Raw genomic sequence first — 12713 nt, 5'->3', positions numbered from 1 at the left:
TCAGGGTTAATGGTTATTTATCTACTCCCTTCCCCATAAAGAATGGTACGAGACAGGGCTGCCCATTATCCCCACTGTTATATGTAATTGTGATGGAACATCTGGCCACGGCCATTCGTAAGAATCCCAACATACACGGTATTCAGGTTGGCACTCGACACTGTAAGGCAGCTTGGTATGCCGATGACTTGCTACTTCATGTGTCCCAGCCTAGGATATCTTTTCCCTCAATTATCCAGGAATTTAACAGATACAGCACAGTTAGCAATTTCAAGATCAATTATAAGTCTGAAATTTTAAACATTTCACTCCCCCAGGCTGAGGTACAACACATTAAAGATAATTTCCCTTCCAGTGGCAAGCAAGTTTCATACTATACTTGGGGGTATCGATTCCCTTTGATCTCTCCAAACTGTACGCTCTGAATTATACGCCACTCCTCGAACGCAACGTAAAAGACTTACAGCAGTATGACAAGAGAAAATTATCCTGGTTCGGTAGGATTAATGTCTTAAAGATGGATGTACTTCCCCGGTTCTTATACATTTTCCAGGGTGTACCAATAAGATTTTTCCGCACTATGGGGGGAGCAGGTCTCCCGGATTTAAAAATGGCCGCAATTCTCCTACGAATACTAGACTGGAAACACCACTCCATTGACAAACAGTGGGTGGGATTGGAACGGACCTTGTCCCCGGTCCTTCTTAAGCTTCTGCCGTGGATTCCTGTGGGAGTAGATGTTCATTTCCCCCCTGAGGTAAATCTCTTAAGAGAAGCACTGAAATTGTGGAGATCAATGATGTCAAAGGGTGTCCTGTCCCGCCAGTTCAGCCCACTCACGCCGCTATTCCGGAACCCAGCATTCCCCCCTGGAATGGCGAGTTTGTCTTTTCTGGGGTGGAAACTCCAAGAGGACCCATGCATGTACGACATCCTCAAAGGTCACCTCCTACCATCACTTGGGGACTTTCAACCTCGGCAAGACAACGTTACAGTCTCCTGGTTTGAACACTCCCAGTTGCAATCTTTCATACTTAGCGCAGGTCCCAATGCGGCATACACGGACTCCTTAACATCGTTCGAGGGGATGCTCTACTCTAGTACGCCACCGACACATTTCATTTCTACTCTCTCCTTTATCAGGGCTCAGATATCTCAGAGCTTACATTTGTCAGGAGCTGGAATAGGGAACTGGAGACCCCGCTAGATCAAGACGACTGGCAGCGATCTTTTTTGTATACTCATAAGGTGTTCTCAGCTTGTGCAGCCCAGGAAAAGGGTTACAAAGTTGTATCTAGGTGGTACCGGGTGCCGGCAGTGATTCATAAAGCCTTCCCCTCTATACCAGATGTTTGTTGGCACTGTGGAACAAATGGAGGTGACATGCTACATACGTGGTGGTCTTGTGAGAAACTTAAGCCATTCTGGGATCAGGTATTCCAGACGTACAGGCAAATATCTGGTAAACAAATACACCCATCCCCTGAGATTGCCCTACTGTCAGTTCTCCCTGGGCAGATTGGAGCTCAGAAGAGGGATATATTAAGATTTTGCCTGGTGGCTGCCCGAGCAGTGATACCACGCCACTGGCGCACGGTAATCTGTCCCACAGCTGCGGAATGGGCCAAGGAAATGTCCTGTCTTTTTCATATGGAACAACTAGCCGCTGTGGCACCGGACACTCATGAGCGGTTTCTAGGGGTGTGGGAGCCTTGGGTACGATTCAGGGAATCCAAGGAGTACGAGACACTCTTTGGAGATTAGACTCATCAACCAACTTCCCCAGTTCCTTAGCTATCTGTCTTTTATTCTTTCCTGACTTCCATCCTACTGCAGGAGCCTTCCTGGGCATCAGGATCTTTTACCTTTCCTATATGTGTCCGTCTTTCCCTGTTGTGCAGTCATGTGTGGTGTGTAATAAATCTGTTACTCGTTCTAATTTTTAACATGTTACTACTTTGGCCAGACAGGAGAATCTTGAGTTCAGGAACAGGTACTAGGTGTGCTGTTTGGTTTCACATGACTACCTGATGGCAATTATGTGAGCCCCTATCCCTTGCACTGGGAAAAGTACTGGGTTCCTCTTATGTCACGTCATACCAGGATGGCACTTTTGAGAAACACGATTTTTTGGCGCCTTAGATTGTTTTTGTATACCTTAGCTCCCTAGCAGCCCCGTGGTCCTTACCGACTGCCTTAAAATTGTCTTCAATTTGGGGTTCCTTGAGTGGGTTATGTGAAATCCTGTGAGAACATGTTTCACTCCATGTACGACATATTATGATGTGCTACATTATGTCTTCCTGTGGCTATATACGGGTTTTATTGTTCATTGTTTACTGTTTATTTCTTTTGTCAATAAAATGATTCAACATAAAACAGTACATTACAGAGTAATAACCTAATCAGGTAAAACAATAAAAATTAGGGCCCTGCTCACAAGAGCTTAGTCTATGAGGATGAAGGGGTGACATGGGGTGAATTGTACACTAGTCCAGCCATTCTTTAAGTCATAGAATAAATAATGTTGAATTAATCACTCACCATATGTTATAGATATTTACAGAAACCAGGGTGCATCAATCTGTAGAGAAACCTGTTTATTGGCATCAAGTTGTGATGGATTAAATAGAAAGAACGAGAAATCACTGGAGGTTTAGCAAAAAGAAAGGGAAAGTTAAATGCAATTAAGAATTGTGATTGGCCTGCCTGAAAACATGGGTTTTTAGAACAAGTTTAAAAAGTTTGGTACTTGGGTATTGTTCTTATAGTCCCAGAGAGAACATTCCAGAGAATATATGCAGGCCAGTCAAGGAGACGTGAGTTTGAATTAAGGAGGAAAGTAATCTTGGATCACTGGAGGAACGCAGAGCATAGGCTTAGCAATAGACTGAGAAAAGGGGTAACACATTGTAACTGCCTGTGAATCTACAGCACAGATTTGTTTTGGTAACAACCCCAAGAGCCCTTCATATTTATTTGCATAAATGTAGAATCTGCTTGTGCTCTGCAGTTAAATGGAGATTGTGAATAGCTGTAAGGCGGCAGATAGTTTGGGGAGTTGCAGGAGAGGGGGAATGCAGCTTATTTTGTGGGGATGAGGAGATTGGGTTGATATTTGATGGAGTCGAAAAATAGCAGCTGGGGAAATTATTTCATAAGAATGCGGAGATTTATATGTGACCACCAGGACATTTTTAATTGGTGTCAAATATATTTTCCTTTTTTGTCTACATCTGAGGTGTTTCTTAGTCTGAAAAATAATGTAAATTAATATAACTCCAGAACTGTGTTTCTTGGTGCCACAGTTCATAAGGTATAGGTGTTCAGTCTTCTGATGGCACAGTCTTAGCTCATACTCAGAAATATATGTACCCTCTATCTGTTTATGAACCTGGGAAAAGGTGATGGATTGAAGCTGTACATATATTTGTTTTTTTTTACATATTTCGAGAAAAGGTTTATTGAATTTCCCACTTATTAAAACCTCTAATGGGAAAAATGTCAAAAATATATATATATTTTTTTTTTTATTTTTAGAGATTTGTCTGCAAAACAAAAACTTGATTTTAAAGGAAATCTATCAAAATCAATCATGATATAATAGAGGCATTTATAGATCCAGGCAACATGTATTGTTTTTTTTTTTCTTACAAAAGATTTACAAAGGCTTTTTAAATTATGCAAATGAGCCTCGGGGCTCTGGGCTCCATACACATTAATGGAGCGTTGAGCCACTAAGACTCATTTGCATAATCTTTAATCTCTTTTTTTTCATTAAAAACAGGGGCATAGACTATCTTAAAGAAGAATGGATCCTGTCAGAGGGGGGCACATATCAGTATATCAGTGTGCTTGGTTTACAATTCTTGATCCTGGTGGTAGATTTTCTTGAAATTTCTTTACAATGATTATACAAGCAACAGATGATAATCTAAACCCACATATTAATTTCTTCCACCATAATAATAGTTTATTTAATTGCATTCACTAATCGAATATGATGATGCTATAAAAATAAACTTTGAGCTAAATTATTATTATTATACATTATTCATCAAAACTTACATGAAACAATATTATACAATTTGTACCAAAGGTTTCTGAAGCTATAGTGGCTGAGGAAGACGAGGAAGGTAGATTAGATCGTCAAATTGATGAAATTGATGAACAAATGTAAGTATGTTAAAGATCCTTTCTTCCTGTAAGTAACTTTTTTTTTAGTGCATCTACGTCAAATACATAAAAATGTTTTGTTAACTCCTCACTATCGCACCTCTTTTCCCCCTTAATGACCAAACAATTTGTCTTTCTTGTTTTTCTTCTAGCAATATTGGGGTCTTGGTTTTTTTGAAGGACAAATAGTAGTTTTCAATACCACAATGTTGTTTTTTATGCATCCTGATGAACTGAATGACTTTTGCTGTACAGTATATTTAAAAAGTATACAAATAAAATTAATAAAAAACTTAACAATTAGCAAAATGGTACAACTCAATTTTTTCAGTTGTACTGCAGTTGTATTTTCTCCCAAGTACATTGTTTGACATGTTAAAAACTGTCACAATGAAGTGCAAATTTACTTGCTGATAATAAGCTCTGAAACAGCTCTGTTAACAGTAAACAAAAAAGCATCGAAGGTTGGGAGAGAAAAAAGGTGCCATAAGGGGTTAAATATGAACCTCATATGCATAATGAAATCCTTTTGGGAAAAAAAACTTTTTGCGTTGTCAACTTGCATGAACCATAACTTTTGAAATTGTAGGAAGGGTATTGGTGCAGAACAAAGAGGGATAGTGGCATGCTACTCAGTCTGGGTCTTCTCGTTCAAATTGATCAATAAATAATTATCAATTTTTTTCATAAAACTGATATGAGTCTCAATACTGTTACGGCATAATCAGTAGTTCAATTCTAAATTATAGTGCAGTATAAGTGACATGCTGACATAAAAGGCCACGTAAAAAAACACCTATTAAAGGAAGGACATATCTATGAAATAACAAAACAAACATTACATTAGGAGTCAACCCCTTAATGACCAGGCTCGTTTGTGCCTTGATGACCAAGGCCCATTTTTCACAACCAGCATGCGTCACTTTATCCGGTTATAACTTTAAACAAACTCCAAAACAATGTTCACTTTAACTTACCCAATTGTTTTGGAGTTTGTTTTTCTGTGACATTTTGTACTTCAAGTTAGTTGGAAATTTTGGTTGGTATATTTTGAATTTATTTATGAAAAACGGAATTTGGTAACCATTTTGTAAAAATGTGCTATTTTCAAACTTCAAAATGTTCTGTTTTTCAAATTGATAGTCTTACTAACCAAATTAGTTACTAACTAACATTTACCAAATCTCAGCTTTGTGTTGGCGTCATTTTAGAAGTGTCCTTTTGTTTTATTATGACCCTAGAAAGATCACAAATCAAACACTATTCGCTCAAATTTTTAAGAAAATTTTAGAATAAATTATTTTAGTGACCATTTCATTTCTATAGGGGGTTTTGGAAGTTCTCTTAATGGAACCCCCGCCCACATATCACCTCGTTCTATTAACCTCACCCCTCAAAATATTCAAAACAGCAGGTAGGAAGCTTGTTAACCCTTTATGTATTTTACAGAAATGCAAACAAAATGAAGGTTCAATTTGGAATTCACTTATATTTATCATTAATGCATTCATTTAGCTGCAAAATGACCCACACAGTTTACCCACATAAACTGAATAAAAGTAGAAAATGCATCTAAGAATATATTGTGCATGTTTTTCCAAGTAAGAGGACATACCTTGTGTGGGCAGGATAGTTTTCAGGTGCCATAACGTATTTGTAGAGCCCGTGGCCACGTTCACACATGGCATTTTGGTTGCGTTTTGAAACACAATCCAAAGGCTCCACCTGCGATCGCACCTTGAGGTAAGATTGCTTTTCCTTCGTGCACAGTTAACGTGTTAGAAACACAATGTTACCAAAACATGTGATCACAAGTAGAGCCTTTGGATTGCATTTCCAAACGTAACCTAAATTCACGTGTGAACGTGGCCTCGGGTACCACAAATCTTTATCCCAGAGAATTTGTAAACTTTTTATCATGTGGTTTAGGGAGAATTTTAACCCCTCTCCACTGATGGGCTTTTTCCATTTTCCTTTCTGTTTATCGTTCCCTACTTTCAAAAATCAATAACTTTTTTCATTTTCCGTGTACAGAGCTGTGTGGGGGCTTGTTTTCTGCGTAACAAATTGTACTTCCTAGTGACAGTATTTTATATTCAATTCCGTGTAGTGGGAAGTGGAAATACAATTCAAAATGCAGTAAAATCGACAAGAAATTTCATTTGTGTCATTTTCTTGAGGGCTCTGTTTTTACACTGTACACTCCAAGCTAACCAAAACTTGTTTCCCAACACAAAAGAATTATGCCATACAGTAGAAAAGATGCAGATAAATCTTTATTAAATCATATCAAAAATGTAGTTCGTAGCTAACAGCAAAAATTTTTTAAAAAAAGGTGCATATCACAATACATGTTATCCACTATCCTACCCTTCAGAATTACATGCTAAGAAATATATGGTAGATCAACATAATACACAAAAAGGTAAGCAAAAACATTTACTACTCAATGCACGGATAGATACCAAGAAATACATGGGTAATACCATACCAAAAGGAGGCACTTCCTCTGGGGAAATGTCTGGTCTCTGTTATCATTATAAACAAGTCCCCATCCAATGGCTATCTTAAATCAATTACTTGCATCTGTGATTTTGGAAAAACAGGATGTTGTGTGACGAGAGCAAGCCCGGAAGTAATAGTAGTAGGCGCATGCGCCAAAAATAAGTATTGTGATAAGTGTCGCTCGTAAGAAATAAATTATGCGCAGGTAAACAATTGAGATGCCGTGCGACACAAACGGTTGTTACCAAAGATGGTCAGACAGGAGATTCGTTATCCATCATCCTAGTGAGGCAGCAGAACTAGGTTTTCTGGCCCTGGATAGGACAGTGTGGCCCGGTCTCCCTATGCAGCAGGGAGGCCCCTCCCCCCTCATATTGGGAGACCCCTAGAAGGCGAGCCCGGCGTGGCTTTGGGTGTGGGAGGGCTCGCATGGATCGTGTGCCAGAGCCTCAGCCCCTCCCCCTCCAGAATAATAGTGTCAGATCTTGTGTAATACGCTGACCAAACAAGCTCTGAAGCTTCCGCAATTCTTAATCCGGACTTTCAACTGGCCTTCTCTAGAATCATTTTCCTAGGCCGCTCAAGTCATGAGGACATGTGCGTGCATGATATTCTGGGAGAAGCCCCAATCCCGTCACACTCTGATCTACTAGACTTAACTACATCATCCAAACTTTTTTGGTTGGAAATGGCTCAGTTCGGAGCCTTCCTTAAACAACCAGGGAACACAGCAGCCTTCAATTCCCCACTCAGCCCCTTTGAGACTCTGTTTCGCACTGCATCCCCTCCGGAACATTGCATCTCACAGATCTATGGACGACTCATAAAGGAATCAGATATCTCGCCCTTTCTTGACTAATGGGTTTGGGAATTGAACATCTCCCTATCTCCTATTGACTCGGACAAGGCATTTCTGTTCACACACAAAATCTCAATAGCCTATGCTGCTCAGGTGAAAAAACATGATGGCTATGAAAAACCAAGAGGTGGCCATGCTTTCTATTCTCCTGGGTGCTATATAGAAGCAAAAAAGTAGTCTCCTGAGATTTTTCCTTATAGTGGCTTGCACAGTCATTCCCCGTAGATGACGCATCACCACACCTCCTTCCATTTCAGAATGGGTCCAAGAACTGATTCACATCTATCGAATGGAGGAAATGATACCTACTGAAAAATTCATAAAGTTGGGGCAGCCCTGGATGATGTTCCAGGAGTCTCAGAGATTCAAAGACCTCTTGAGCGCAGAAACACTAACAGGAATGGAATATAGCTTCCACTACATTTCTCTTTCCCTACCGTGTTCTCCTTGTGTATACTGTCTTGTACCCGACCTTGCCTTGTTCAAAATGTTTTTGGTTGTACAAGGTATTGGGCTTCCTCAATCTTCATCCTGATACGGGGGCTACCCTGGATCAGGCGGTCTACACCTTCACCGTTAATGGATTAACAGGCCCATATGAATATGCCGACATCATAGTATCATAGTTTATACGGTTGAAAAAAGACAACCAAAGAAGGGAAGGGATTCGATGAGGAAGGGATTTACGGGAAACAATTCTATATAACATAACCATCAATGTTATTTAGGTGTATAAAGGCATCTAGACCCTTCTTGAAGCTCTCTGCTGTCCCTGCTGTGACGAGAGCCTGAGGCAGGCTATACCACAGATTGACAGGTTCTCATAGTAAAAAAGCCCTGTTGCCTCATATATTTAAATAGATTAATCATGTCCCCTCGTAGTTGTCTCTTTTCCAGACTAAATAAATCTAGTTGTTTTAATCGTTCCTCATAACTGAGACGCTTCATACCCCTTATCATTTTTGTGGCTCTACGTTGAACCCTCTCCAGCTCCAGGGCATCCTTTTTATGGACCGGTGCTCAGAACTGGACAGCATATTCCAGCTAAGGCCAAACCAATGCCTTGTACAGTGGTAATATTACATCCTTATCCCGAGAGTCCATACCACTTTTGATACATGACAAGATCCTACTGTCTTTAGAGGCAGCTGATTGACATTGCATGCTGTTATTCAATTTATGATCTACTAGTACCCCCAATTCCTTCTCAACAAGGGATTCTCACAGATTTACTCCCCCAAGGACATATTTTGCCTTTTGATTATTAGCCCCCAGGTGCTTATATTTATCCACATTAAACCTCATTTGCCAAGTGGATGACCAAACATTCAGTTTGTCCAAGTCACCCTGCAGCCTATGAACATCCTCCATAGACTGTATTACACTACATAGCTTGGTGTCATCTGCAAAAATACAGTGCTATTAATTCCTACCTCTATATCATTAATAAATATATTAAATAGTAGTGGACCAAGCACAGAACCCTGGGGTACACCACTCATAACTAGTGACCATTCCGAGTAGGAATCATTGACCACAACTCTCTGGATACGATCCTTCAGCCAGTTCTCAATCCAATTGCAAATGATTTCTGCCAAACCAATAGCCCTAATTTTACCCATCAGGCGTCTATGAGGAACAGTGTCAAATGCCTTTGCAAAGTCCAAGAACACAATATCCACAGCTGCTCCTCTATCCAGGCATCTGCTCACCTCCTTATAAAAGCAGATAAGGTTAGTTTGACAATTTCTATTCTTAGTAAACCCATGCTGGCTGTCACTTATTATACTATTTGATGTCATATACTCCAGTATATAGTCTTTTACTAACCCTTCCAATATTTTCCCCACAATGGAAGTTAAGCTTACAGGCCTGTAATTGCCTAGTGAAGTTCTAGAGCCCTTTTTATTTTTTTTAATTTTTTTATTAACTTTTCTCTTTTAAAAAGAAATACATTGACACATTAGTTTTGATGAATTACAATAATTAATCATTGCATATCTAGACAATATTTTCAACTGTTCATATAAACACTTAAATTGACAAATACTCTTAAAACTGGCCGTTGCACCCCATCCACAATTTTCCATCTTCTCTCCTTATACTGTCAATATATTCCATCCACCCCCAACCCCCCTCCCCCACAAAAAAATTATAATAATAATAAGAAAAAGTGAATAAAAATAAATAAATAAAATTGAAAAAAAAAAATCCCTTCCTTGCTCCCCTTCTCTTTTACTTATTCAATCATAATCAACATTTGTACCATGCATTCTCTATACAGGTTTTTCCTAATCCACGCCTGGTATCATCCCTTTCCCAAAATATATCTTTGTTAGGAAAATTCCTATCTTCCCATATCTTCCATGCGCAGTCAAACCATTGTAACTTTTTGTGTAGAAAAAAGGGGAAAATAGTAGAGATTCAGCTCACCCTTCTGTGGTCAAGACATCAGGTGCCGGTGCGCGGATATGCTGAGCCGATTCAGTGCATCATGAACAAACAAACGATAGATCCAGCATCCAGGCTTGAAGTAGGTGCTATAAAACTTCTATTTATTTCATCAGGATATAAAAAAGTTTAAAAAAGGTACCATAATACAGACATCTGACGCGTTTCGAACTCTTCAGAGTTCTTAGTCATAGATAAGATTCTCGTAAGTGTGAGCTTTCATTATAAAGACATATCAAACGGAAGTTGGAAAGATTGCGAGCAGGTAATTAGTCACGTCATAGAGCCAGAAGGTAAAGGGGGGGAGGGGGAACGGGAACAGAAGGGAAAAAGAACAGACCAATGAAAAACATATGAAAAACAAAGGATAATGAGAAAAGCAACACAATGATTGTAAATTAATATATATACATTAGATCGTTTTTCAAATTTAAACCATACGGAAATCTGGTTTGCATGGTGAGTATCCAATATGCCTCTCTATTACGGAGGGCTTTAACCCAATCTCCACCTCTTTTTGGGCGCTTAACCCTTTCAATGGGTGTGACAGATAAGTGTGATGTCTCTCCATTATGTGTATCCCTACAGTGTTTGGAAACTGTAGATATATTACGTTCACGGTCATGACACAGAGATGAATTAATGTGAGCTTGTGAGGTATGTTCTGCCAGTCTGGTTTTGAGACTCCGTTTTGTACTACCTATATACTGTAATGAGCAGGCCGTACAAGTAATAAGGTATACTACATATGTTGTATTACAATTTATAAAAGATTGTATTTTGTGTTGCATATTGTTTTGTAATGATGATGCAACTTGTGTCTTTTGCACGTATTTACAAGCAGAACAACGTGGTGAGCCACATTTAAAGCTTCCTTTTAAAGTTAGCCATTAAAAAACATCTGCCCATATTATTTCAGGATCCAATCCTTTATGAAATTTTAAAACCAGGTTGCCGTTTCTCTGCCAGAAATTCTGCCACCTTGGGAGACTTACTAGCCCCAAATTTATTTTGTTCTACACAGAAATCTAACACATGGCTAACTTTAAAAGGCAGCTTTAAATGTGGCTCACCACGTTGTTCTGCTTGTAAATACGTGCAAAAGACACAAGTTGCATCATCATTGCAAAACAATATGCAACACAAAATACAATCTTTTATAAATTGTAATACAACATATGTAGTATACCTTATTACTTGTACCCCTGCTCATTACAGTATATAGGTAGTACAAAACGGAGTCTCAAAACCAGACTGGCAGAACATACCTCACAAGCTCACATTAATTCATCTCTGTGTCATGACCGTGAACGTAATATATCTACAGTTTCCAAACACTGTAGGGATACACATAATGGAGAGACATCACACTTATCTGTCACACCCATTGAAAGGGTTAAGCGCCCAAAAAGAGGTGGAGATTGGGTTAAAGCCCTCCGTAATAGAGAGGCATATTGGATACTCACCATGCAAACCAGATTTCCGTATGGTTTAAATTTGAAAAACGATCTAATGTATATATATTAATTTACAATCATTGTGTTGCTTTTCTCATTATCCTTTGTTTTTCATATGTTTTTCATTGGTCTGTTCTTTTTCCCTTCTGTTCCCGTTCCCCCTCCCCCCCTTTACCTTCTGGCTCTATGACGTGACTAATTACCTGCTCGCAATCTTTCCTACTTCCGTTTGATATGTCTTTATAATGAAAGCTCACACTTATGGGAGACTTCCGGGGCGGCGCCCGATGGTTGCACGCAGGTGAGCGTGCAGGTGAGCTCCTCCGGCCGAACCCGTGGTGGGGAGATGTAGAGAGCAAGGACGCCGTAGCCACGATCCTAGGATGGGACAGAGATGCGGGCATAGTGTAACATCAAGACTCCGAGGCTGACACTGGAGAAAGAGAGAGGCACAGACAGTAACTGCCGAGCAGCCCGGTTGCCAAGGAAGCTGTGCTGTTCCGCGGTATATTCACTGGAGTCCTGAACAGCTGAGCGATCCCCTCCAAGATTGATGGCATGAGATAAGGAGACATGGAGATACTCCCCCTGGCTGTGCAGACAGCACAGAAGGAAAACCACAGAGATTGTAAAGAGGACCGAGTGAACCAGCAGGAGGATAAGTAAAACAAACTTTTTTTTTCTCTGTGCAACTCGGTGCAGCTTTGCTCTTTTGCTAAATGCTAATTATTGGGGGAATATCCTAACTATCCTTTATACTCTGAGAAATATGCTCGGAGACTCTTTTTTTTTATAGGAAAACGGAACATCCCATTCATGGAAAGTGATGACTGAAAAGCTTTATATTCTTTCTAATATTTGTAAGGATAAAAATGTTTGCAGCAGGTTATCTGGAACCACCTACAGAGTCTTTTCTTTAATGCTGTAATTGCGGGAGACACAGAGGCAGCAGCAATTGCTGGATAGACTGACGGTTATTTGAGACGCTGTGTATTTCTCACACTTTATACAAGGCTCTATATATTCAAACTGAACGGATACTGTGGTGTATGGCATCCATAACTTTTTTTTTTTTTCTTGCTCTTATCTCAGCTGCCCAAGACTGTGCTTTCTCATATTTCTTACCCCATTCATGGAAAGTGATGACTAAAAAGCTTTTATATTCTTTCTAATATCTGTATGGACACAAATGTTTGTAGCAGGTTGTCTGGAACCACCTACAGTGTTGCAATTGTGGGAGACACAGAGGCAGCAACAACCGCTGG

At 39.7% G+C, this 12713-nt stretch overlaps 1 protein-coding gene across 10 annotated transcripts in view; it reads left to right on the top strand.

The window, feature by feature from the left end:
* The window catches only part of ZNF830 (zinc finger protein 830), a 1461156-nt gene that overhangs the window by 1406001 nt on the left and 42442 nt on the right, over positions 1-12713 (top strand). For 6 of the 10 annotated variants that reach the window (XR_011855817.1, XR_011855818.1, XR_011855820.1 and 3 more), the window contains one exon: positions 4100-4176. The exons of the other annotated variants lie outside the window; for them this stretch is intronic. Coding sequence is in view for 2 of the 6 variants with exons in the window: in XM_072152934.1 (XP_072009035.1) it covers positions 4100-4176 (77 nt within the window). In the remaining 4 variants the exon portion in view is untranslated. The remainder of the gene's footprint in view (positions 1-4099; positions 4177-12713) is intronic. 10 annotated transcript variants of the gene reach the window in all.

This window comes from Engystomops pustulosus, chromosome 5 (genome assembly GCF_040894005.1).
Source record: "Engystomops pustulosus chromosome 5, aEngPut4.maternal, whole genome shotgun sequence".
In the NCBI taxonomy this organism is placed as follows: Eukaryota; Metazoa; Chordata; class Amphibia; order Anura; family Leptodactylidae; genus Engystomops; species Engystomops pustulosus.
The sequence above is the reverse complement of the archived record's forward strand: the minus strand, read 5'-3'. Positions and strand labels throughout refer to the sequence as shown.